This window comes from Staurois parvus, unplaced genomic scaffold, assembly GCF_062004578.1.
Source record: "Staurois parvus isolate SC_StPar_1 unplaced genomic scaffold, SC_StPar_1.0 ptg001090l, whole genome shotgun sequence".
In the NCBI taxonomy this organism is placed as follows: domain Eukaryota; kingdom Metazoa; phylum Chordata; class Amphibia; order Anura; family Ranidae; genus Staurois; species Staurois parvus.
This window is the reverse complement of record NW_028318886.1, coordinates 33,217-60,599: the sequence shown is the minus strand read 5'-3', so window position 1 is coordinate 60,599 and position 27,383 is coordinate 33,217. Positions and strand designations below refer to the sequence as shown.

Sequence of the window (27,383 nt, the reverse complement as noted above, 5' to 3'; positions counted from 1 at the left end):
CTAAGTCTCTTTCTTCTTTTTTTTTCAACTGGCAGTGTGAGAAGAGACAAAAGAGTTTTCCAAAGACATAAAAGCTCATTAATAGCCTAAATACCCCCCTTCAATACCTCCCATCTCCAGCCAGCTGACATGGATGACCCCTCCCAGAGACACACACAGAGGGTCTTTTATCTGACTATCCCACACTCTCTCCCACATTGCTGAACAGTCCTTCTCACATACTGAAGCACAAGAGGAATTCTTGCCAGCAGAGCTATCAGTCTGTACATCTATCGCAGCAAGATGCTGGGCCGCCACAGGAAGCTGAACCTCGGGGCGCTATGGAGTGAAGGTAACTCACAGGAATTTTTACTGATAAAATCAAAGATACATTTTTTTAAAGGAAAAATATTGGATTTGGTTTGTTCCTACAGATGTCCTGTGTGCAGAAACATGTGTAGCAATTCTTGAATTGGGTCAAGAGGTATGCTTCCTCTGAGCCTGTGGCGTCAAGATTAAAGTGTTATACTAATTTCACTAAGGATTTGGATTTTTGAATAATTCAGACACAGAACAGCATCAGGAGCTCTCTTGTGGAGTCAGAGAATTAAATAGAAAGAGCCCAAACCTGTTATATTCCATTGCTGGTTACTCAGCATTGATACATGGATATAAAATGTAAAAACAATGTCTTAAAAAGGATTGAATCTTGCTTCACATGTGACTGGTTCACTCTAAGGTCCATTTTCACTTGTGTTTGGGGGTGGTAAAAGCACACAGTTGAGTCAGGTACCACCTGCTGAATGTGATCTATTTACCTAAATGAGGCTGCAAGGCAACTGACCTGCAAATGCGTGCAATCCACATAGTTTCAGCACAATGGTGTGGGTTTTTAAGAAATAAAAAAGATGGTTAGGAGGCAACATAATACCTAATCGAGCGGCTCCTCTATCCCTGTATGTAGGTAAATTCTTGGGTTGTGGTTACCAGTCTAAAGCCACAGCCTGTCATTGATTTATACAGGCAGCTGCCCTTACATTGAAAAAGCAGAGTGAAATCAGAACTCCTGATTTACATACATATTCAAGGTTAGTCTTGAGGCTATTTAATTAGCATAGATGTCAGACAATTAGTATTTTAGAAGGAAAAGTCAATAATGTCCGCCTAGATGTTCTGTTCCTTTAAAAGTAAAAAAAAAAAAAAATTTATTGCTTACGTATAGATATTAAAGAAACCTGTACTAAGTGAATTTGAAGGATGTCATTGCTGACTGTTTCTGAAAATGCTAGCTCCCTGGCTGTCACACTAAAGCAATAGTTTTTGTTTAACTGAATCTGAACAAGTGTCCTATAGCCAAGGGAGGACTGACTATTTGGAAACTAGGGCACTGCCCGAGGGCCCGGGGTCAGTAGGGGGCCCCATGAGATGCCCATGGTACCTTTTTCATAGGCTTTTTTGAGTTTGGGCAAGGACACAGGGGCCCCATGATCTCCTATTGCCCGGGGGCCCCATGAGTTGTCAGTCCACCCCTGCCTATAGCCCAAAAAATCCAGGTAACTGGTATTTTCAGATGACAAAAATAACCAGAGAAATGTCACCGAATGGAGCCTGCATGAGTTTGGGCGACCTCCATACGTTTAAGCTGTTAGAATGCTTTCTGGTCTGTTTTATAATACGCTGAAAAGAAGAACATGCAACCAATCAGGATTCAACTTTCATTTGAATATACTACTCAATATTAAAAACACTGATATCTGATTGCTATTGGATTTTAAACATGGTTTAAATTGACTTTGTTACATATTAAATTAGCATCTAGGGTGTTTTGATACTTCTTCTGAGCATAGAATGAGGACTGTTCATTCCCATATGAAAGAAAAATATATTTAAAAAATATTCTTCCCAAATATATTGCCATATATTTTAAATGCTACAATTTTGGCCATATTCAATATATTAAAAACATATTTCAATAAATATATAGTTACATACTTGCATAGTTAGTCTGGCTGAAAAAAGACAAAAGCCCACCCAGTTCAACCATAGAAAATAAAAAAAAGTTATAATCCTATACCCACAGTTGATCCAGAGGATATATATATATATATATATACTGCATGTTGAAATATGTTTTTAATACAAAATATATGAAAAATATTTTACAAAAATAATTTCAAATATACTGTATGTCTTTAAAAATGCAAATCTACATTTTTGGAATGCATATACAAATATATGTAAAAATACATGTTAAAATGACTTTTTTATATGGTAAAAAAAATCTGAAGAATATATTTTTAAAAAATATATTTTTAAAAATATATACTTTTTAAATATATTCTTCAGATTTTTTTTACATATTAAGTAATTTTAACTTATATTTTTACATATATTGTAAATGCATTCCAAAAATGTAGATTTGTATTTTTAAAGACATACAGTATATTTGAAATGTAATTTTTAAAATATTTTTCATATATTTTGTAATAAAAACACATTTCAACATGCAGTATATCTACAATCAAATTGACTATACATTTAAGACATAACTCACTCATTGTCTAATCATCCAAAAATAACATAAGTGCTTAATATTCTTGTCTTCTACTAATCTAATCTCTAAAGTACTGATAACCTACTGTAGGTTTCTTCTTGGTAATTTGTGCTGGTCATTGTGTGTAATTCCACTACTGTGGGGTGCTGTTCTTTTGCCATCTATACAAGCGATGCATGTTTTTGTTAAAGTCCCATGGGATCATGGGCGGACTGACCATTTGAAAACTCGGGCACTGCCCGAGGGCCCCTAGGTCAGTAGGGGGCCCCATGAGATGCCCCTGGTACCTTTTTCATAGGATTTTTTGAGTTTGGGCAAGGACACAGGGGCCCCATGATCCCCTATTGCCCGGGGGCCCCATGAGTTGTCAGTCCGCCCCTGCATGGGATTTTTGCTTTGTGTATATACTATGTGAATGTGGTCCCTGATTAAATATTTGAAGACATTTTGTAATGTCACATCACACTGCAACACACAGACTTCATGTATGACTGCAATAGCTTCACAAATATGGTGTCATGGCAACTTTGCACTTAAAGTCAACTTATGATGACAATAGAATGAAGGTTCCTGTGGACAGGAAATCACTTAAAGTGATTGTAAACTTTGTATTTTTATTTTTACCTACAGGTGAGTTTATAATAAAGCTTACCTGTAGGTTAAATAACTATCTCCTAAACATGCACCATTTAGGAGATATTGCAGTGAGCAGCAGCCAGTGACATCATCAGCACATACTCTCTGAAAGAACAGCTTACCTGAGCCCTTCCTTCAGAGCTTTGTGCCACAGCCGGGACTACTGCATGACGTCATCGCAGCTTGGCCATTCAAGCTGATGGAGCCCGCAAACCCTAAAGGAAGACTGGGTGAAGATGGAAGCACCTTCAGTGGTGACAGCGTGCTGCTGGAGGACTTTGTTTCAAGATATGTGATGTATATCACACTATAATACTGCCGTGCAGATTATTTTTTTTTCTCCTTATTAAGTTTACTACTGCTTTAATGTAATGCTTCAGATTTGTGCTTAGGGTGGTCATCCAAAGAGAAAGGCAAGGAACAGCAGTAACAACACTGTCAGAAGTTCTAATAACTTCCCCTCTCTATAAAAAATGGGTTTTTGTTTGTCTGTGTCTCCATTAGAGAGATTTCCCATCACTTCCTGTATCAACTGGAAGTAAGAGGAATATTCCTCAATAGTAATAATAACCAGACTCTGTTTCTAATCCGTCTCACACCTTTTTTCCCCACTTTATATTCCTTTAACCTTGCATATTCTAAATTTTAACTGATTTTTGCTTACAAATACTTAAAATACTCCTCCCTCAGTGGAAATACGCTCACTATAGTTCCTATGTCATTGGCCTACCTAATCGCAGGCTATCCCCTCTTCAGTCTATCATGAATGCTGCTGCCAGACTCATCCACCTTACTAACCGTTCCTTATCTGTTATCCCTCTCTGCCAATCCCTCCACTGGCTTCCCATTGCCCAACTAATAAAATTCAAAACACTAACAATAATGTATAAAGCCATTTTTAACTCTGCCCCAATTACATCACCATTCTTGTTTCCAGATATCACCCACGCCGTCCTCTCTGCTCCTCCAACAACCTCCTGCTCTCTAGCTTCCTTGTCTCCTCCTCCCATGCTCGTCTCCAAGACTTCTCCAGAGCTTCCCCCATCCTCTGGAACTCTCTACCCCAATCTATCCAACTATCACCTACTCTGCCCACTTTCTCTGAAAACCTATCTCTTCAGGGAAGCCTATCATGCCTTCAGCTATTAACAGAATCTTCTATTCCTTCTATCAGTTCATCCCCCACAGTTATTACCTTTTGTACCACCAGCCCCTCCCTCTTAGATTGTAAGCTGCAAGGAGCAGGGCCCTCCTAACCCTCTTGTATTGAGCTGTATTGTTGCTGTATTGTCTCCCTTTATATTGTAAAGCGCTGAGCAAACTGTTGGCGCTATATAAATCCTGTATAATAATAATAAAAATAATAATGAACACACCCTCATCACACAGGCTTATGGGAGAGAGGGGGTGTGTCTGGCCACATCTGTTAAATTACCACGTGTACAGAGCAGTGTGGTCAGAATCTGCTTATTGTCCTATTTAGACACCTTGGGGTTGATTTACCAAAGCTGGAAAGTGCAAAATCTGGTCCAGTTCTGCAGAGAAACCAATCAGCTTCCATTTTTTTTTGTCATAGCTAAATTGAAGAAGCTGAATTTAGAAGCTGATTGGCTTGGAGGAGCTCAGCTATGAGGAAAGATTAGAGGAACTGAATGTATTCTCTCTTGAGAAGAGGAGATTAACCACTTGACCTCCAGAGGACTTACCCACTTTAATGACCAGGCCTCATTTTGCTACTCAGCGCTGCACTAATTCAACTGATAATTGCGCACTCATGCAACGCTGCACCCAAACGAAATTTACGTCCTTTTTATCACACAAATAGAGCTTTCTTTTGGTGCTATTTGATCACCTGTGCGCTTTTTATTTTTCACGCTATAAACAAAAAAAGGCCAAAAATTTTGAAGAAAAACAATATTTTTTACTTTCAGCTATAAAAAATATATAGTAAACTCAAAGTTGGTTATAAATTTAGGCCAAAATGTATTCATGTTACATGTTTTTGGTAAAACAAATCCCAATAAGTGTATATTGATTGCTTTGTGTGAAAGTTATAGCGTCTACAAACTATGGTATAAATACTGCAATTTATGCCATTTTTTTGCTATACAGCGCTGCGCTAGTTTAATGAACAATTGCGCGGTCATGCAATACAGTACATAAATGAAATTTACATACTTTTTTTCCCACAAATTGAGCTTTCTTTCGGTGGTATTTGATCGCCTGTGCGGTTTTTATTTTTTGCGCTATAAAAAAAAAGCTGACAATTTTGAGGAAAAAAAAACAATATTTTGGACTGAAATCATGTCCAGTAAAAAAAAATTTACAAATCAAATTTAGTCATAAATTTCTGCCAAAATGCATTCTGCGACATGTTTTTGCTAAAAAAAAAACCCAATACGTGTAAATTAATTGGTTTACGTGAAAGTTATAGCGTTTACAAATGGAGGGAAAGATACTGGGATTTTTAGTTTTTTTTTATACTAATAATGGCGGCGATCAGCGACTTATGGCGGCGATCAGGGACTTATGGCGGTGATCAGCGGCTTATGGCAGGACTGCGGCGGACATTCTGACATTGGGGGGTACTGACTTGGGGTCACTGAAATCCCCAGTGACACCAATACAGTGATCAGTGCAAAAGAAAAAAACACTGACACTGTACTAATGGCACTGGGGAGGAAGGGGTTAAGTTTATTTTTCAGGGAAGGGTTATCTGTGTGAGGGGAGTGTTTTACTAGGGGGCGGGGGTGTGTACTGCACAGGACACCGCTGATCGGGAGAGAGAAACTCTTCTGTCCCGATCAGCTTGTCCTGGAGCTGTCAGGGAACTGACAGAAAGCACAGCTACTGCAGCTGTGCTCTCTGTCAGCTGCCACCGGCTTTGACCCGGCGACTGACATCCGCGGCTGTAATCGGTGGGACAGGTAGGGCGGCGGCGCGCCTCGCGCGCACGCCCTACCTGTTTACAAAACACACGTTTTAAAATGTTTTTGCCTGCCCGTGCCGGCCTGCCGCCGTATTTCTACAGTGGCTGGGCGGCATGTGGTTAAGGGGGGATATGATCAACATGTATAAATGCATCAGTGGTTCATATAGTGAACTCGGTGTAGAGCTATTCACCCTGAGGTCATCACAGAGGACAAAGAGGCACTTTTTATGTCTGGAGGAACAGAAATTTAATCTCCAAACACGGAAAGGTTTCTTCACAGTGAGAGATGTGGAATAGACTCCCTCAAGAGTTGGTTCTGGCCAACTCAGTGGATTGCTTCAAAAAAGGCCTGGATTCTTTCTTAGATACACAGAATATAACTGGATACTAACATTTATAGGTAAAGTTGATCCAGGGAATATTCGATTGCCTTTTTTCAGCCAGACTAACTATGTAACTATATACCATGCACAGCTGCACCTGATTTTTAGTAAATCAACCTCTTTGGCAGAGATTTACTAAAACTGGTATACACAAAATCTTGTGCAGATGTGCATGGTAGCAAATCAACTTCTAACTTCAGCTTGCTCAATGAAGCTTTGACAATGAAACCTGGAAGCTGAATGGTTTCCATGCAGAGCTGCACCACATTTTGCACTCTCCAGTTTTAGTAAATCTCCCCCATTGCTCAACTGCTGAAAAAGTGGTGGTAAGGCTTTAAAAATGGAGGCTGTTAGTGCAATGTCTATCTAACTGAATACCTACTGCAGTCATTCTCAACCAGGGTTCTGTGGAATCCTAGCTTTCCTCTAAAGGTTGCTAGGGGTTCCTTGAGCTGTGGTTGATTGTCCTCCTATTTGATGGCACCAGCCAAGTTTCTGGGTCAACACTACTTCACAAAGCCAAGAGCATGACACCAGTTTATCTTTTCAGCTGGCATTCTGACCACCACTGTGGGTTGCAATCTTCCTACTGACCACCAAAATAAGAGACATTTTTCCCATATACCCCCAATGAATTGGTTTTAGTAAGGGTTCCTCAAGAAATGAAAATTATTTTAGGGGTTCCTCTGGAGTAACAAAATTGAGAAAGGCTGATGTACAGTAAGTGTGAGTTTAAAATTTTAATATAATCTCATCTGTACATTAGTAATAGTTTCTTTTCTACTGTGAGAGTCTTTTCTACTACATGGTCTTCTGGGTCATCCTTACAAGTTACAGAAATCCTGAATGTAAAGAGGTGTGATGGACCCTATTGTATTACAATTGTGTTATTGTGAAGGCAGTTCATTTTCATCTGCATAGAAGTGTTTCAAGGAAGGTGTTACTGCAATCTGTAGTTGTCTTTTTAATCTTATAATTAGCTTGTACTGACAATGTTTCATGTAGGCGAGGGTGAGATGTGCAGGGAGTCTCAATCTAATGTTCAGCCACTAATTGCATGTTCTATTGAGTCAGTTACCACAGAACTGTCAGTTCGTCAGATAAACCTAATGAGATCAAATTAAAACCTGCACTGGAAAATGAAGAGCAACACAGACAGTTCTCATTTCAGACTCCTCTCAAAAAGAGGTCCAAGGTTTATAGAACAGCTGTCAGGAATTTATATCTGTTCTTAGGATTGTCTATGAATCTGGTGCATAAGCAAATAGGTAAAGTTTATATTCAATAAGGCAAAGATCAAGTTGCACAGGGCAGTAAATTTTAGCAACCTATTAGAAATATTTCTTTGGGAAAAAAAAAAGCAGCTACAAGTATTACCGCTGACTTTTAAAAAACATACTTAACAGCCCAAAAACTCCAGCACTGTCTTCTTAGAACCCAAAGTCTTCACCACAGTTTTTGTTCCCACGCCATCATCTCAGGATTCAGGGGTCAGCTGTGACTTCATGATCGATTATAGCCGGCTCCCTACTGCACATACACAAGATGCATTGACTTGCGGAGACTGCCCTGAGGCCTCCTGGGATGTTTGATGTGATGAGGAAGTGGGAGCGAGCACCTACTGAAAGGGTACTTACTACCCAAAAAAAAAAAGTGTAATTCAGGGATGAGAGGGTTAGGATGATGCCATGTCTTAATGAAGGTTCAATTTAAAGGTGACATTCGCCTGCTGTGGATTATTGCTTTCTCAATGCTCTTGCTCTGCCTATTGGCAAAGGAACAGATACAGGTGTATAACATGGAAGGTTGAGTGAGGAATAGTGTCTGAATTTTTGCCAAATCTACTATCAGTCAAGGAGGACAATATGGAGCCTCCTTATGACCACATAGGCATTATTGGATAGATAGATCACCCACTGGGTATTGGATAGTGGCTCTGCACATTAGTTGAACTAATTTAATAAACTCTCAAAAGTAAAGCTTTCACTAATAAAAGGTAAAAAAAAATAACCCTCACTGTACCTCACTGCTACCTCCTGGGAAAGCTGGGCTTTAGAAATCTCATGGCAATGTGCTCCAGCCCATTGCAGGAGTGAGGGATCTGCCAAGCTAATTATATTCTATCACAGTTGCAAAGTGAAACCTTCAATTACAAGAAGCCATAAAGGCAAATGACCCTATCTAAATTTGATATCTGTGCAAGGTGGGCCTGGTGGCTGTCACAATCAGAGTGCAGCAAACACTTACAGTAGATCTGGTTTTATGACTACTACTACTGTTTTGTTTTGCATTACAGACACTGTAGACTAGCTTTTCAAGTATAGCAGATAGGGCATACCACCTATAAGTGAATGGCTGGAGACAAGTTACTTCTGCTTTGCGGAGACGGGTGTGAAAAGAAAGTTTTGTCTAAGGTGAAACAAGGAGGAAGTTATAAAATATATATATAGTATTAGACTAAAAGGTACGTGATCAGACAGACATCATATTTGTCTCCATCTGATGCTCCAAATATCTTATTCCCACGCATGAATGGAATTAGAGAGCCGGGTGGAGGTACCCAGTACAGTTACTTTATCAGAATATGGTGGAATTTCTTGCAAGCTACCCTGGCTTCCTTTATAAGATTCAAGCATTTCATACATAATTGAAATATTTCCACAAATACATTTTTTTTTCATGTTTGAGTTACAGTTAAACAAAAACAGGTTTGCATCCTTTATGTAGATTGTTTTTTGTGTTATTCAGTTTTCTGTACCTACAATAGAAGCAAAAAGGGGAAAATAATGGACATTTGCTATTTCTCTGCCACAGAAGGCATTGTATGGAGAAATTGTCCAATTAGTCTTCTTTTACAGAGTGCTTTAGCTATCTGTTATAAAGGTCAAACTGTATGGAAACAGAGGAGGAAGGACTTGGCTGGCAGCCCTGAGTTGAGATACTTCACCATTCAGACATCGATCAGTCTGGGCATTATGTAGATGCAGGGCATTATGTAGCTGGGCATTATGTAGGTTCCTGATCCCTGTTCAGATCTGCAGTCACAGCATTGGCTTCCTTTGTGGCTCTGAGATGTCATGTGAACAAATGCAAAAGTCGAAAAAGGAAGATGTAAAGATCAGTAAACCATGTTCTATAGGACCAGCCACCTTTTACTATGACCACCAATCCGTGAGGCACCATGGTACTTTGGTAGTACACTTTGATTAGTTTGGAGACTTTTGTCTCTACCAATAAAGGACCACTTGGTTGTTTTCTGCCCCCTCCATGTCAAAGGTTCCCATCCTCCCTTGGATACAGACCTTTGGCATCACCTGTACAGTATATCTCCCAGGTTCATGAGAAAGGATGCTAGAGACTGATCATATTGTCTCAATTTTTACGTAAAAAATTGGAAATAAACATTTTGGTACATGTAGAGTATACTTATTTATATGGACATTGTCTGACTGAAAAGATCCTTGTTTTTCAGGGACAGGGGAGGGGATTACACATTATTTTAGCCTAGGGGCTCACAAAATAGATATGGCACTGACAAACATATCCTTCATAAATTCTGTCCAGTATATGAGTGGATATCTGCCTACCTAAAAGCCAAAGGAAGATTCTAAGAGACCCCTCTAACTAGACTGTATATTTGCACCGTAATGTTTATGGTCATACACCTCACATTACTACAAGGAAATAATTTAAAACTGAAGGAAAAAGTGGCAGTACTGCCCATATAGCCTTGTAAAACCGCAATAATGTTAAAAACACAGATTTGGAAAAGAAAGCACAGATTTAATTAGTTGGTAGCACCTTCATTTTCACTCATGAGCCAAGTAGACCCATGGATTGGGTGTTCTAGAGATGTCGGTGCCTCTTTAATGAATCTTTGGGACTGTAGCAACAAGGTCTTCCAATTACAGATCCAGCTTGATTGAATCCTGATCACAACCGCATTTCTCATTGATTAGTTGGCATGGTGATAGATGGGTGTTACTAAAGGGCATGATTTATTGTGACATGTCTTTGCACGTTGTCATTTTTGGGTCTTGGCATTTGGTCGCATGACATCTCACAGCCTCAAAGAAAGTCAGTGCTGGAAGACAATGCTGTGATTACAGATCTGAACAGGGATTATAAAAATATATAGTGCCCAGCATGTATCACTGACTGCAAGTCCCACTCTGATTGATGTGTGATGAAGTATCTCAACTGAGGGCTGCCGGCCAAGTCCTCTCTCAGCTGTGTCCATTCAACTTGTCTTTTATAACAGACAGCAAAAGCAATCTGCAAGCTGCAGTCAAGAAAAAGATGGATTGGACAGCCTGGTCTCCCAATATATGGTCTTCTATGGAGAGGAAACAGGATTTTTTTCTATTTTAGGTAAACAAATAAAAATAACACAACAAAAAGATCTGAAAGAGATATCTGACACTTGTTTTTGTTGAAAAAAAAATCATATTTGACATATTTGGCAAATTATTGCAATTATGTATGAAATGTTTGTATCATGTAAAGGAAGCCAACATAACTTGCTTAGAAAATCCACCAGATTCTAATGTAACTGTACTGTATTGGGTATCTCCACCCAGCTCTGTAACCTGAGGGAAGTTTCATCCATGTCTGGGATTTATCAGACACTTGGAACATCAGATGTGGACAAACATGTCTGTCTGATGGCAGTCTCTTTGAATAGATTCTATATACACTGTATATGTTCTGTAACATGTCTGCCATAGACAGAAGTTTCTTTCGACGCCCGTCTCCACCAGGCAATGGTAACTTGTGTCCTATCATCCGCTAATAGGCTGGAGGTCTACCTCTCTGCTATACTTGAAAGGTTAGTGTACAGCCCATTATCAGACATAAAACCAGACCTGACTGATTACATGCTTTCTGCCACTATTCCCATCTTGCATAGATATCCTATTTAGATAGGGTCACTTTCCTTCATGACTCCTATGATTGAGGATTTCTCACATAACCCTATGGGTCATGACTTTTCAGAGGAGACATTGGCCCTGTGGCTGGTCCATGGAACTGCAATCTTTTGGTGGTGACAGCTCCGGGTTAGGTTAGTGTTAAGCTCCATACACACGAACTGAATATTGACCGGTTTGGCAGAAACCAGCCAACATTCGGCCCGGGTGTACACCCGTCTTTCTGACAGAAGTACGGTTATCGAATGGGCATGCTGGAATACCAGCATCCGATCAGTGCTGGCCACCAATAGCTGAGAGCGCTAACTAGTGTGTTCCGGTGGTAGGGGGTGGCTTGGCGTTTCAGTCCCTGTCAAAACACAATAGATCAGCAGGGAGATTGCTTATTAACATTGGATAGCTAGTACAGCAAGCTCCTCCCGAACTCTTCAGTTTTTTTTTGTTCAGCCCACTGGGTATAAGTATAAAGTTTAAAGTGTATCAAAGCCAATGTGATTTTTCTACACTGGATGTAGTAGGAAATGGTAAACCCCCTTCAGGTTTTTTTAGTTATTTGCATTCAGTTCAAGAGATTTCTCTTCCCTTCCTGTCTTGTATGCATAATAAGAAATAATGAGAAATCTCTTTTACATAGTTGACACCAAAACAAGCATCCGCATTAGAATAGTTCCCTTCATTTTCTGTTCTGGGGACACCTCAAACATTTTAGTTTTTTCTTCGGTTTCAGACCCTGTGTCAGCTGTTTTCAGGATAGACAGAGAGAATAAAACTGGCCATACATGGATTGAGATTCAGCTGGTTCAGCGGGTTGTACAAAAGTTGATAAACCAATCGACTTCTGTACAACTGCTCTGTCGGATTTTCCTCGCTCGATCAGCTGTGCGCTACAACCTACAACACTGATCTGTGTATTCTGGCAGAAGGGAAGTCTCCCCACTGTCAGAATACAATAGCTCAGTGGGGAGGATGCCCTTATCCATATCAAGTCTATGGAGGAGTTAGCTCAGTTTTTTTAGTTCAATGCCCTGGTTGAACAAAAAAAAACTGTATCATCTATGGCAGTCATTCTCAACCAAGGTTCCATGGAACCATAGGGTTCCTCCAGAGATTGCCAGGGGTTGCTTGAGCTGTGGCTAATTGACCTCCTATCTGATGGTTTCTTCATAGTTCCTTGCCCAATGCCTCTGGCAGCAGGACACCAAGGATCTGTAAGGATGGTATTCTGATGACCACTGTAAAGAGGGTATTTTTCTATTGACCACCAATGTAAGGGAGCACTCTTCCTGCTGACCACTACAGAAAGGGAGGCATTCTGAGCACCACTGTAAGGGGTGTGTGCTTTCTACTGATCACCACTGTAAGGGGGGCATTTTCCTTACTGATCTCTGATTAGTTAATTTTTGCAGGGGTTCTCTGAGACTAGAAAATTATTTAATGCGTTCCTTTGGGATAAAAAGGTTAAGTCTTATTCAAGTGTGACATAGGTTGCAATACAAACTGGACAGGGAGTCTTTCCACTCACCACTCTATCAAAAAAACCTTTGCTTAGAGTTTAGAGGCAAAGCTTCATCTGACAGATGAGGCATGAAAAGTTAACATTTTGTTACATTTTTTTGTAGGTTTTACCTTATAGTTATGGATAGTTTAGGGTTAGGGACCTTTGGGAGCAATGCTTTATTTTTGTTTGACTACTGTGCCAGGTTCCTGTTATGGGAGTTTGCAGTGAAGAAGGTTTCTAGGGAAATTTTAAACTTAAATCCACAATTTGCACACCCTGGGATACGTCCACCAAATATGTAGCATGGATTCAGGAGAGCCATATTCCCCTCAGCAGTTGGGAGAAGTATCAGGGACATATTTTGCATTTCTGTCTGGTGTTAGTTACCAGAGCTTTCAAGCTATAGTGTGGATTGTCCCATTTTTGGTAGAGGAAAGAGAACAATTAACAGTTGATTGCCAATTTTGAAACAATCAGGAAAATTCTGTGTGTATTAGCGGATTCTTTCAGGTCTTGTTACTAATCTGAAATGAACGCCTAAATGGGCAGTCATTGCTAGTAATGTTCCAATTTTTCACACCATTTTTCAAACTGTTGGCACTATTTAAATCCTGAATAATAATAATAATAATAATTCCCCTTTGTCAATGTGTACTTAGCCATCCTTGAAGTTTAAAAGATTTACAGCACTGTTTAGTATTTATCTGGTATTCTTATTTCCATTATTGATATCCAGTGTATGTTACTAATGTTATACATGTTTTATTTTATACGAATCTGTCTTTAGGTATAGATGATTTTGTCAGTGCTTCTGTTCCTGCTGCACAGGACTGGATAGGTGCCATCCCTATGTGTACAAATACCTAGGTCACATCCTGTACCATTATTCATGTCGCTGGAATGTGACTTTGCAGTTGGATAAATTCCACAAAGAGTTTCTTAGTCAATGAAGCGCAGCATCATATGGGTGATATAGAGGTTAGAGAACAGCAAACTCAGTCCTTTATATTGGGGCTATGACAATTGCTGGATTGTGTGAGTAATGTTTAAAAGCATGACGCATACAGAGGTATGTAAAACCCTGGCCGTCCCTGGTTCATGTTGCATTAGTTGATGATTCTCTAATTGAGATGTTCATAAAACCTCTGAAGAAGAGACATTTAAAGTACACCTGTCACTAGCTGTGAGCTACAAAACTACCCTTACCAATGCTAAGAGGATAACTCTAAATTCTGCAGTGCCTTTACAGTACAGAACTGCAGGGGCCCATTGGTATGCAAATTCTGACTTGTGGAATAGTCAGTTCACAGTCATGCCCCAGCATAGTGGAAAAGTTATATAAGCCAACATTTCTCAATATTCATGTTTAAACCAGGAAGGTACACACTGCAGAGTTTCACAGCTTTCAGGCGCTTCCAGGTGTCCAGGCTGGAGCTAACTGGAATGGCACTGCTACAGACATTTCTACAGACTGTCAGCAGGTCTTTTGTTCACATTATATGGGTTCAGCATTACTATACAAGCCTATTAAGCCACATTCACACCTTTGTTTTGGCCCACAGCATGTAGAGGTGAGAAAATCAATGGGAGGCCCCAAAGATTAACTGAGTGAAACAGCCTCATTGAAAGCTATGGGAAGTTGCTGGCTCCCATAGCTAAATGAAGACTGTCTGCATCCAGGGCAAATCAGTCGCAGGTAATCGCCACATAGCGATTACATGCAAGTGATTGCAATTAGCTGCAGGAGCAGCCAGCCTCCCATTGCTTTCAGTGAGGCTAGCTCCCGCAGTTAATCGCCAGAACCCTCACACGCACGCACACTAATTTTCTTGCATCTACATGCTGTTGGGAAAAAATGAAGATGTGAACATGGCCTATTAGGCTTGTATGGTAACACAGAACCCATCTGATGTGAATGAAAACCAGTTGACGGTCTGTAGAACTGTCTGTAGCAGTACCATACCAGCATGGCTGTCTGGGCAAAAATGCAAGTGTGAATGTACCCTTAGAATGGAAAACCTGCTTGAAGCAAGTCAAAAAAAGATCAACTGCAAATCAAGTGCACCTGTCAATGAATTCTAAATGGTAGGTTAAAGTGGTTCTAAAGGCAAAACATTTTTTAACTTAATGCATTCCCTGCATTAGGGTAAAAAATGTTCCAGAAGTTCTATCATTCCCAACCTCCCTTGGTACCTACTTGAACCCTCACTCGATCCAGCCCCGTGCCCATCTGCAGCGGCTCTCTCCCCATTATCATAGAAACAAGCAAAAGCGGAAGCCATTTGCTCCTGCTACTGTCAGTCATATCATGTGAGCACAGAGAGGTGGACAGGGCCAAACTGTGCTGTGTGTATCTATGGAGAAGGAGTGGAGAGTGCTGGAGGGGGACACCAGAAAAGGAAGTAAGGGACCGCTCTGTGCAATACCAGTGCACAGAGCAAGTAAGAATAACATGTTTATTATTTAAAAGAAAAATGTAACTTTAAAACCACTTTAATTGGCTCCTGTCTTTTTTGTCATTAGTATGTAGGTATGTGAAACAGGGACATTAGCTTGTAAGCTGTTTGAGGACAGGGACTGATGTGAATGCACAGTAAATAAAGCACTGTGTAAACTTGCAGCGGTATATAAATGCCTGTAATGCCTATAAAATAAATCTCAGAAGCATCTCAGACTAATGTCAAACTGATGCCTTGGGCACAAGCCCATAGTCTGTCAACACAGGTACTAAGTCTAGTGACAGGCATGTCTGACAAGGGTCAGATGCAGGTGTATGAAGGACTATGATGAGTATAGGGATGCCTGGGTAAAAAAGGTCAGATGCAGGGGTATGAAGGACCATGATGAGGATGGTGCTGTCCGGGAAACAAGGGTCAGATGCAGAGGTATGAACAGGGGTGGACTGACCATTTGGAAACTTGGGCACTGCCCGAGGGCCTGGGGTCAGTAGGGGCCCCATGAGATGCCCCTGGTACCTTTTTCATAGGCTTTTTTGAGTTTGGGCAAGGACACAAGGGCCCCATGATCCCCTATTGCCCGGGGGCCCCATGAGTTGTAAGTTCGCCCCTGGGTATGAACCACCATGATGAGGTTGATGCTGTCTGGGAAACAAGGGTCAGATGCAGGGATATGAAGGACCATGATGAGGATGATGCTGTCCTGGAAACAAGGGTCAGATGCAGAGATATGAAGCACCATGATGAGGATGATGCTCTCTTGGAAACAAGGGTCAGATGAAGGGGTATGAAGCACCATGATAAGGATGATGCTGTACAGGAAACAAGGGTCAGATGCGGGGGATATAAAGGACCATGATGAGGATGGTGCTGTCCGGGAAACAAGGGTCAGATGCAGGGGTATGAAGCACCATGATGAGGATGGTTCTGTATGGGAAACAAGGGTCAGATGCAGGGGTATGAAGGACCATGATGAGGATGGTGCAGTACGGGAAACAAGGGTCAGATCAGGGGCAAACTGACCATTTGGAAACTCAGGCACTTCCCGAGGGCCCGGGGTCAGTAGGGGGCCCCATAAGATGCCCCCGGTACCTTTTTCATAGGCTTTTTTGAGTTTGGGCAAGGACACAGGGGCCCCATGAGTTGTCAGTCCGCCCCTGGGTCAGATGCAGGGGTATGAAGGACCATGATGAGGATGGTGCTGTCCGGGAAACAAGGGTCAGATGCAGGGGTATGAAGGACTATGATGAGGATGGTGCTGTCCGGGAAACAAGGGTCAGATGCAGGGGTATGAAGGACCATGATGAGGATGGTGCTGTCCAGGAAACAAGGGTCAGATACAAGTGTATGAAGCATCAGAAGTATGACAATGTCTCTGCCTAGTGTTAGGTTTGGATTAAATATCATGCATACTGCTGACGGTGAGCACCATTCATGTGAATAGAGAGGCCAGCGTGCGCTCCATTGTGTCCAGTAGATATGTGACCGGTGTTATCAGATGGGAGGAGGAATGTGGCCGGGCCGGTCTGGCAGCATTCCCATATCCCGGCACAGAGACTGCACTGTGTCAGCGCAGGAGGAATGCGGCAGGTGAAGAACTGCCGTATAAGGAAGAGATTGGGCGGGGCTACAGCGCAGGTAGGAATGAGCAGGTAGAGCCGGGATTGTCAGTTGGAGGTCAATGTGAGCGCCGATCGTACAGGAGAACAGATGGTGATGGACTGAGGTCTGCCCATAGACATCACAGGTACGTGACTGCACCCTATATACCTCTATACTGTATCTCCCTCTATATATACATCTATACTTCCCTATTCACTGAGCAATGCTGCAACTACAAGAGTGATGCTTCAGCCATTGATTGCTGCGGATCGCATTGCATTTCATTAGTACGGTGTGTAGGCAATGATTGATCGCACAGTCAGCAATCGGTCACATCGCCGGTAGTGGTAGTAGGGATGATTTTCCCATCTCTTGAACGGGCAGCTGCAGGTTGTCACACACAATTCCATCTTTCCACGATTTTATGTGATGGGAAGTAATTGGACAGGAAAGATATATCTGAGTGCTGTAAAAGCGACTGATCATCTGGCCAGGAATAGCAGAAATAGCAGAAGATTGCCCAGGATTGTTGGGATTTGCTAGCCAATTTTTAGTCGACTGCACAATGAATGAGAGTATAGTTAGATCTATAATTTTATATATATTTTATATTGTGTATATATATATATATATCAAATACATATATGTGTGTGTGTGTATATATATATATATATATATATATATATATATATATATATACACAAAGGACCCCATGATAATATATATCTATATATATGTACACACACATACAGGGTGACCCCATGAGGTAGATATATATATGGGGTGGCACAGTGGCTTAGTGGTTAGCATGTCTGCCTTGCAGTAAAATGGGTCATGGGTTTGATTCCCAACCATGGCGCCTCCTGCATGGAGTTTGCATGTTCTCCCTGTGCTTGCATGGGTGTACTCCAGTTTCCTCCCACACTCCAAAGACATGATGGTAGGTTAACTGGATCCTGTCTAAATTGGCCCTAGTATGTGTATGTATGAATGTAAGTTAGGGAGCTTTAGATTGTACACCCCTTGAGGGTTAGGGACTGATGTGAATGTACAATAGGGACTGATATGAATGTACTATACAAGTACATGAAATAAATATATACTGTATGTATATATATGTACACATACAGGGTGAGCCCATGATACATTTCATATACAGCACACTGTATTTCAAATAGATGAAATGATTATGTTAATAAAGTGATTATATTCACATTGATGATGCATAATATAAATCCAGAGATTCATTTTGTCTGGGGGCCCCAGGCAATATTGTCCACAGCTTATTCACACTTATGCGCCCTGTTGCGATGCGTTATTTCATACACATTAATGCTTGTTATTTCAAGACGAGGTGCGGTGGTGACATTTATTCTTCTGTATTGCTGCATGCCACCTTCTACAGGTTGTTTCAGTACCCCATATATGAGTGGATTTTGATCTGGTGTGCAATATCTTTATAATATTGTAGGCTATGGTATGCTTTAATGGGCATTGCATTAATGCAGCCCATTCATTTTGAATAGGAAGCCAATGCACCAGAATGGATTTAAAAAACCATACATGACCCTTTTTTATGCTATATGGATTGTGGTGCACTGCGTTGTACTGTACAATGCATTGGGTCTCCATTCACAATAAATGGCACCACAAATAGAGCAGCTGCATTTCCACACATAGGTTCAGTGTGCATTAACACGTGTTTTAGTGTGCATTGCCACAGCGCACAAGTGTGAATGGGCTCTTTTTGGGTGGAAATAGCTATTTGCTAAAATAGGCTGAATTTTTTTTTTTGCGTACTGTATGGACAGTGTGTTGTCATGACAGCTTGTGGGTCACAGGATCTTCTGGAAATACACTTGTACATGTATAGCAGTAGCACACCCAACAGCTGGAAATAGGCCTACAAATTTAAACATGCATTTCTGTTTGAGTATTGGAGAAGGCAGAAATAGCTGGGAAGCCAAATGTCTTCCTCCACCTTCTAATATCTATGGCCAGCTATGCCAGGAATTTGATATCAGTAATTAACAAACACATTTGTAATTCTTTTTCCTCTCCATAATCATTAATCCGGTACTCATACTCCTTGGGATTCCAACAGCATACTGAAATGATGTGTCCAGTCAAATCTAAATATGGAACTGTCAATGTCTAATGATTAAGAGTATTGCGTCATTGAGAATCATATTGACTTAACACAAGACACTTGAATAATGGAGTTCCATACTGTACATCATTCTTTTTCAGTTAGGGTTCCATGCACCCCTATAGTTCCTCCAGAGGTTTCTTGACTAAATAGAAATGTAAAGGACATTCTTCATCCAGCTATTTACCAATGTGAGTGGTCTCTTGTCCCACTGCCATAAATGTAAGAGACCCTTCTCTGCTGAACACTAATGTAAGGGGTTTTCTTTCTCTCCTGATCATTGGGGCACATTTTTACTGACCACCAATGTAAAGGGGAGAGGGCTTCTCCAATGACCACTAACATGATGGGACATTACAAATATCATTGTCTGCTTTTCCTATTATCATTCTATTTGGTTCATTTCAACTTCATGAATATACTGTATAAAACATGGGGTTATTGGAAATGATCCACCTTGAGCATCAATTACACTACATACCTCAAATTCTTTATTCTTTTGATGTCTAATTATTTCTGCAACTTACTGATCATGTTATGTACCATGATCTATAGGTATAATCATTTTCGCAGGGGTTCTTCTGAATTAAAAAGGTTGAGAAAGACTGCAGTACACAACAGTAGCACTGTAGAAGGCTGTTAGCCCATTTTAGTCTTATGGTTGCCAACAATGAAGGATCTAAACTGCTCAATATTGCAGGGATTCAGTAGAAAATGGTCAGTAGACTTGAGTTTGCGAGGATTCATACTCATCATTGTCTTTGTGAGTTAATATTAAATTCTAAAAATCATTAACAAATACACAGATTGCAGCAAGATGCATTTAGAAAGCACTATCAAACATATATTTGTCATTAGTTGCAACAGCAAGACCATACTTAATTTTTATTAGTGTTTAAAGAGGTATGTGGACAATGGAAGAAAAAAAAACTTGGGCTGTGATGCTAAAACTGGCAATATGACCGTTATCTGATAAGACCACTTTAACACTTTCCAATCTGTTGCTGAATCCTCTGTCAAATGATCTAGTTTATTTCATTATGTACGTGGCACAAGGTTTTTTAACACACTGTTTTTCTTTCACGATTACAGAACGATCAGAGGGTTGTGTACTGTTGGGAAGTACTGCTGTTTATCGGCGTCTCATGGATCCTTCTTCCAGTTGCAGCATCTCTAGAGGTCCTCTCTATCCCAAATCCTCAGCTAATCAAGGGGGAAATGGTGGATATACTTTGACACGTAATCGTTTAGAGAAATCGGAGTCAGAAGATTCGGGTGTGGAGCTGCCACCAAATTCCCCATATGGATCTGAAAGCAGCTATAATCCAGATGAATGTGGAAGTGTAGAGAGCTCCACGTCTGAGGATCCTGAGAGTTTGGAAAATGCCACCCCTGAGGAGTCTCAGAACCTGAAAAGCCCTCCCTTAGAACAACCAGATAATTTTCAACATTCTCAAGAAACAGCTGCAGTGGAACACCCTTCTTCAGAAAGTCCCAGGAGCTTTGATATGCATTCACCTAGGGATGTACACACAATGGAATATTGTATCAACAAACAGCCTAATAACGATGTTTCAAGTGTGCCCCATAAACTGGAACAGGCAATCCTCCGAAGCAGGAAGCAGAGGAGCAGTAGCCGGGAGGCCATTCAAAATAGAGCAGCAAGATGTATCAGGCAGTATCCGGGCTCACTAAAAGAACAGCGTAGAGGGAAATCTGTTGGCTATGAAGCAAGAAGCCCAGTTCGCTACACTCTAGAAAGTGAGGTATGTAAAATGAATGACACCTTCATACATCACACAAGATAGTACATCACAGAAAAGCTTTTAATGCTAAAGAAGATTTTGAATTTTATTGAAAATCTGCTTTCTGTCTTGGTCCTCTACTCCTTAACCCCCTAATAAAAAAAAAAAATAATAAAAAAATGCACATATGATGGTGAAGCTACTATAACTATGCAACTCCACTGCTATTCTGAATTGCACAGTGGGTTATGCTACAGTTAAAACCAAGCACATGATAGAGTAAACAAAAGAGATTGGCATATATACAATATACTCTCTAGTGAACTGTATGGTAAGCAGAAGTATTTATATAGCATTGACAATTTACACAGCACTTTGCATAGTGTAAGTTCACATTAGTCTCTGCCCTCAGGGAGCTTACAATCTAAGGTTTCTATATCACATGTAATTACTAGAGTCAGTTTACCTATCAGTATGTCTTTGGAGTTTGGTAAGGTACTGAAAAAAAAACCACAGAAGCATACTGAAAACTTGCAAACTCCATGCAGATAGCATCCTGGTTGAGAATTGAACTAAGAATCTTAGTGCTGCGTGGCAGAAATGTTAACCACGAATCCACTGCGCTGCCCATTCAAGTAGATTCCTCATACATTGACATTGCTTTTTATCAATTTTAGGATCAGGACGCCCTAAACCTTCCAGGTGATGGTCTTCGGTATCTGGAAAATCTTTGTCACATGCTGGAGCAAATTGCAGAACTGCAGCAAAGGAATCAGAAGCTTCAACATCAGAAGAGAACACTGGAGGAGAGACTGCAAAGCAAGGTAAGTATCCGCATACAGCAAATACCAGTGCATCTAACAATACAATATGCTGATGACCCTTGTTCATTAGTTGTATTCTTCAGCCTGTCATTCAGTGGCCTGCAGGCACATAAAGTAATTGTACAATGATATATATACACACAATGTGCCCTTCACCTCTCCACCTAGACCTCTGGGCTAATCCACCTAGGAGATATCACTTAGAGGCTGTTTGCCTGGTGTAATTTACTGTGGCCACAGAATAGTCTTTATAACTAAGAATGATGTGACAAGCAAATGTTCACATGCCTGGCCATTGTTTGATGTTGGTGTCATTTAAAATGTGCTGATTTGGGACTTGTTTCTTTCTATAGGTGCTGTTTCTGGACTCATGTGTGTGTGGTAGCTCCAGGGACTCCAGAGACTTGGAACCAGACAGCACAGATAACCCCCTTCCCCATGGGGCAACCTGGCAACCACAACACTACAGGAAGAGGTCCAGCTCCCATGCTGGGTTCATGCTCACTTTGGCCAGACAACCAGGTAAGGATTAACCTACACCAGGTTTTCTTAACCAGGGTTCCTCCAGAGGTTGCTAGGGGCTAGCAATTTCTGCCTCTTGGACAAGTTCCCATACCATTCATCTTTTTAGATATCAGTAGGGGGGTACATCTTCTCAGTGACCACAAGTGTAAGGAACCTTCTTCCCACTGACCATCACACTAACGTATCATGAGCTGTAGAGATCGTAATTTTTAGCAGGGGTACCCTGAGACCGGAAAGTTATTTCAAGGGTTCCTCTATGCTGAAAAGGTTGCGAAAGGCTGACCTGCACTGTAATCGGGAATGATGAAAATGTGGGAGAAGTCTTGCTCTCAGCACCCAACCACATTATACCCTACACATTCAAAAATCATTCAATCATTCAGAACGATCATTTTTTCTGTATTTTGTAATTGAAGTTTGAGCTTTCTTTTAGCACGAAGAAGAACCATGCTCACACTATTACGACCAGTGATAGCGGTCTCTCATTACCATTTACTTCAAGAACTCTGTTTAACTTCAAAAAGATACAGATTTTTTGTACTTTCTTGAAGTTCACCCTGAACTGTCCATGATAACCATTATTGCACTAGTCATGACAGTAGGAGCTTTGTCCAGATGTAAGTTGGCCATACAATGCTTACATTTTGGCAGATTCCTGCTGGTTCAATTGAACTTTGAGCAGTGTATGATTCTGCTGGAACTTTTTCATTAGACAAAAAAAAATTGATTGTTTAAAGGCTAGGTTCATCTTTTTGAAAAAGAATAAAATGCACGCATTTTGCAGGGAAAAAATGTGCATTTATTATTTTTTTTTTTTTTTTTTTTTACAGGAGCCTGCAGAACATTGCACACACAATAAGTGGATTGCGGGTACAATGTCAGGCTTCTGCAAACACTGCCTGTAGCTCTGTTACCTGTAAATCTGTATGGGCTTTGTGTTACAGAGCTGTAGGAAGTGTCAATGGACTAAGAGTGTGCTGATGAACAAAACATTAGATGACTTGAAAATTATTATCATATCTCATATACAAATTTTTACGTTTATTGCTTTTAATTGTATAGATACACCTGATATGAGAGAGATACAAATTTAACATTAATATTATTTGTATTTTATCGGTGACTACTAGCAGGCTCTCGAGCATTTTGTTAAGTATCTAGCAGCATTTTATTGTCCTGTTGCATGAAAAGTGCATAGATTAGGCCTGAATACGTATGTGGACACCTACAGCCAGCTTCTCTTATTGAGGCTATTCAGGAAAGCAGTATAGCTGGAATGAGTAGAGAGTTAACTAAGAGACTGCATTTAATGAGCCTATTTGAAATTCTAAGACATCTTTTGTCATTTATAGAGAATAACCTCAAGGAAACCAGCAAACTGGATCCACAATATGTGAGCGTACCAAACCTACAGGAAACAGAAAGACAAAGAACAAATCAGAACTACAAAGTGAGTAGAAGTAGTTTAGCAGACACTGGCACTCATGTCGGCAATATACATTCGAAATAAAGCTCATAAAAGGATCAAAAATGTGTTTACATGAAATATTGGTTTGTGCTCAAGGCATACTATCCCTTGGGTACTCTATGATAAGATGTTCATGCTTAAGCCAGGATTACACAGCTGTATAGCCATTACAATGGTTTCCTTTGGCCTGCAGCTATGGGTCATAGAAGTGAATCCCACTTGAGACACTATCTGCATGGAATTTGCATGTGTAATGGGCACGTACTGTATAAGCTACTTTGGGGAACGAAGTGATGTGAATGATTCTATGTACTCATTATATAGAACCAGGGTTTGTGGCAGGGAGATCATGCTGCTGGGGGCTCGTGGCTGGTTTAAGCCATTATGTGCTAGTATGCACCGCATACTAGCATAAACATGGCAGACTTACTTTAAAACAAAGCCTTCCAGCGGCATGCTGTCACCCTGGCAGGGCTTCAACCTTCACCCAGTCTTGCTTCCTTGTTGGCGGACTCTGGCTGTTTGAATGGCCAGGTTGCAAGGATGTCGATCTCGCACATGTGCATGGGAGTCACGGCCACAGCAGTGCTCTGAATTGACAGCATACAAAATGTACTGGCGATGTCACCGATGACCTCCTAATAAAACATATCATGTATCACCTAATTATAAGTCCATCTGAACTTACAATTTTCCTCTGCAAAGTTCTACAAGTACCTGTTGAGTCTTCCAGTGAAGTCCACCTAATGCAGCTTCCTGTGATGGGGTGGCAACAATGTTAGACTGCTCCTGGTGTCACAGAAGAGTTGTCACTTTCATGTAGACTGTGCATTATTTTAATACCAAGGGATAATAAGAAAATGTTGCAGGGGGAATGGCTATCAGCATTGTCACTGCCGAATCACAAGTCTATAGGCAGCTGGCCACACCTAATCCTGCCAACTGCCTCTGTTGCTAAAACTGTCCCACTGTGAGCTGGGGAGGGGGTGTTTGGGGGGGGGGGGGGGGGGGGTTGGCACATGAGACACAAATGAAGGAGAACTTGTCAGGGAAGATAGAATAATTTAACAATAATTATTAAATTATATAGGAACTTGATTTGGAGCTTGTGTAGACTGTCATACAGGAGCCCTCAATGTACTTTAAATACCAGTGTAGAAATGCAATTAGCCCAGTTCTCTCCAAGAAATGCATATTTGACTTTGAATGCAGTAAACAATACTTCTTTGTGATATATTAACAAAGAAAACAAGACCAACAAAAAAGTGCCAGAGGCAATTATTAAAGAAATGCAAATGGATAATACAGTGCACTTGTAAAGAAAATGGTGACAATGTAGAGAAACTTGTTGTTCCCTATCAGCTTAGGGGGATGCAACTTGCCTAGAGCTATTCCTCAATATAAACCAGTCACATTGGAGGATGGATGTATAATCATGCCTGACCAAAGAAAAATAGCAAATACACACATAGACCAAACCAGAGCATCTATCTTCCAACCACCAGAAATCACAGTTGGAGGTGCTTGTTGCAGGCAGCAGACTTTTTTGGAAGGCAGTGCAAACTGTTTTTTGTTCATTTGCTTCCATAACGATCCATCCACACTTTCTGTGGACAGACACTCACCGTTAAGGCAAACCAGTGCAATGTACCCGTGGATTTGTATGGGTTGCCTGTGCTTTGCCATAGACCTTTTTTCCTGGTGCCTCCATGGCAGCATACATACAGTTGTGTTCAAAATAATAGCAGTGTGTTGAAAAAAGTGAATAAAGCTCAAAATCCTTCTTATAGCTTTTATTTCCATACACACAAATGCATTGGGAACACTACACATTCTATTCCAAATCAAAACATGAAGAAAAATATATCAAATTTGTGTTGTTCCGTCTTTCAGGTTTTGGTTGCCATTTTAAAGCATTTGCGATCATTTTAGCTGAGCAGCCTATCATTTTCTGCACTTCTTTATATGTTTTCCCCGCTCCAATCAACTTTTTAATCAAGGTACGCTGTTCTTCTGAACAATGTCTGGAACGACCCATTTTCCTCAGAATTTCAGAGAGAAATGCGCTGTAACCAGCATGTACAATATTTGCTGCCTTCCTTCCTTAAATAAGGGCAATAATTGCCACCTGTTTTTCAAAGAATGAATGACCTCACTAATAGAACTCCACACTGCTATTATTTTGAACATGCCCCTTTCAATTAGTGATTCAATTACACAGAATCAGCAGCATGCATGTCATGACTATTGGGTCTGTTGGATTTCTATTACTCTACTACACCTGCTAGTAAATTATTTGCCATGTAGAAATATCATTTCTACCAAAAACAGTGATTGATCAGGTTAGTGATGTCTGACCGCTATTATTTTGAACACAACTGTACGTGGGTGGAGATGTATGCTGCCATAGATATGCACCACGAAACAAAAATTACGGAAGATACGTATTCAGTTTTTCATTTTCCTGGTGCTTCCGTGGCAGAATACATATGGTTTTTAGCTTTTATATATATATATATATATATATATATATATATATTCTGCCATGGATAGGCAGCAGGAAAAGAAGTATTCAATTTTCCATTATTGCATTGGGTGGTTTTGGTATATTTCCTGAAAGTGCACCAAAATTCTTCCATAAAGGACTTTTGGTGCACTTTTGGAGAACTCAACAGAACTGCCAGATGCAATAGAAGTCTATAGCAAAGATCAGTTAACCTACAAGAAACCCGCAGTGCAGGAGACTGCACCACATCAGTGTGAAAGTGCCATTACAGACTTTACCTGTACTTGCTAGTGAAATCCGATATTGCAGCTAAAACATACAGATATGATCATCCATATTTAGTCTTTGGGATGGAGCTCATCAAACCAATAGTTTAATTTTTTTTTTTTATGGTTGTTATTCCACATGCTAATCATGCTGTCTTTTATCCTTAACAGGCAGAATCATCGCAGTGGTTTAAAGTGAAGGATTTACTCTCTAAATTTTCCGGGAAGAATTCACCGCCAACACCGTCTCACGGGACTCAGAGCAACTTCAGGTAGAGCGCTGGTATTTGTTTACAAAACGTCTGGTGCAGTACAGAATACATCAGTACAAATGTCTATGGGGAATGTCACCATATCATGATACCATATCACCTTTTTTTTCCCCCCACAGAATGCAGACTGTTGTGGATGGAACACCTCAACACCCCAAAAGACTTTTCCTGCCTGGCCTGGTGATTAGACCACGCAATCATGGCCGCCAGTTTCATTGAGAAAGACTTCTGCAGACAAAGACACATGCACTGAAATGAAAGGACTTGCTTTCAGTAACACATTCCCTCACAGGGACTCACCAGTATCTGGGAAAATGAACAATGGCTCTGAAACTCTGCCAGGGACGTCACCTCGCCTCCTTACTCATCCGCCATGCTATCTGTGGTATGAAAGAAATGCTCTGTGGGAAAAGCCATTCTGACGGAATGGAAGGACTAATGAGGTCACATTGTGGAGGAGTTAACAATCTCTGATCAGAGAACTGCCAGCCAGCACAATGTGTGCATTTTATATTTATACCAAAAGCCCTGTTTGTACATGTATTTAATTAATGCAGTTTAATGTATTGGAGTAAACCTGTTGATATTCGTTTCACTAATATAATTTATTGGTATGTTTATTCAAAGTGCAGCAAGGCAATAAAAGTCTTTATAAAGGGA

The 27,383-nt window shown here is 40.6% G+C and overlaps 1 protein-coding gene across 2 annotated transcripts; it reads left to right on the top strand.

Moving 5' to 3' along the window:
• Positions 1-204: 204 nt before the first annotated feature.
• Positions 205-27,383, top strand: CUNH8orf58 (chromosome unknown C8orf58 homolog). 2 transcript variants are annotated; one of them, XM_089658689.1, is made up of 7 exons: positions 205-331; positions 20,210-20,883; positions 21,540-21,686; positions 22,040-22,208; positions 23,564-23,661; positions 26,623-26,723; positions 26,843-27,383. In XM_089658689.1, the coding sequence occupies exons 1-7, from the start codon at positions 283-285 to the stop codon at positions 26,940-26,942; spliced, it is 1,338 nt and encodes a 445-aa protein (XP_089514815.1). In that variant the 5' UTR covers positions 205-282; the 3' UTR covers positions 26,943-27,383. The 2 variants fall into 2 exon arrangements, with proteins under 2 accessions (XP_089514815.1, XP_089514816.1); XM_089658690.1 differs by lacking the exon at positions 205-331 and adding an exon at positions 16,880-17,113.

Coding starts and splice junctions, on each gene's coding strand:
- CUNH8orf58 (XM_089658689.1), top strand. CDS start 283: ATGCTGGGCCGCCACAGGAAGCTGAACCTCGGGGCGCTATGGAGTGAA. Junction 23,662..26,622: donor GAACAAATCAGAACTACAAA/GTGAGTAGAAGT, acceptor TATCCTTAACAG/GCAGAATCATCGCAGTGGTT. Junction 26,724..26,842: donor GGGACTCAGAGCAACTTCAG/GTAGAGCGCTGG, acceptor TTCCCCCCACAG/AATGCAGACTGTTGTGGATG.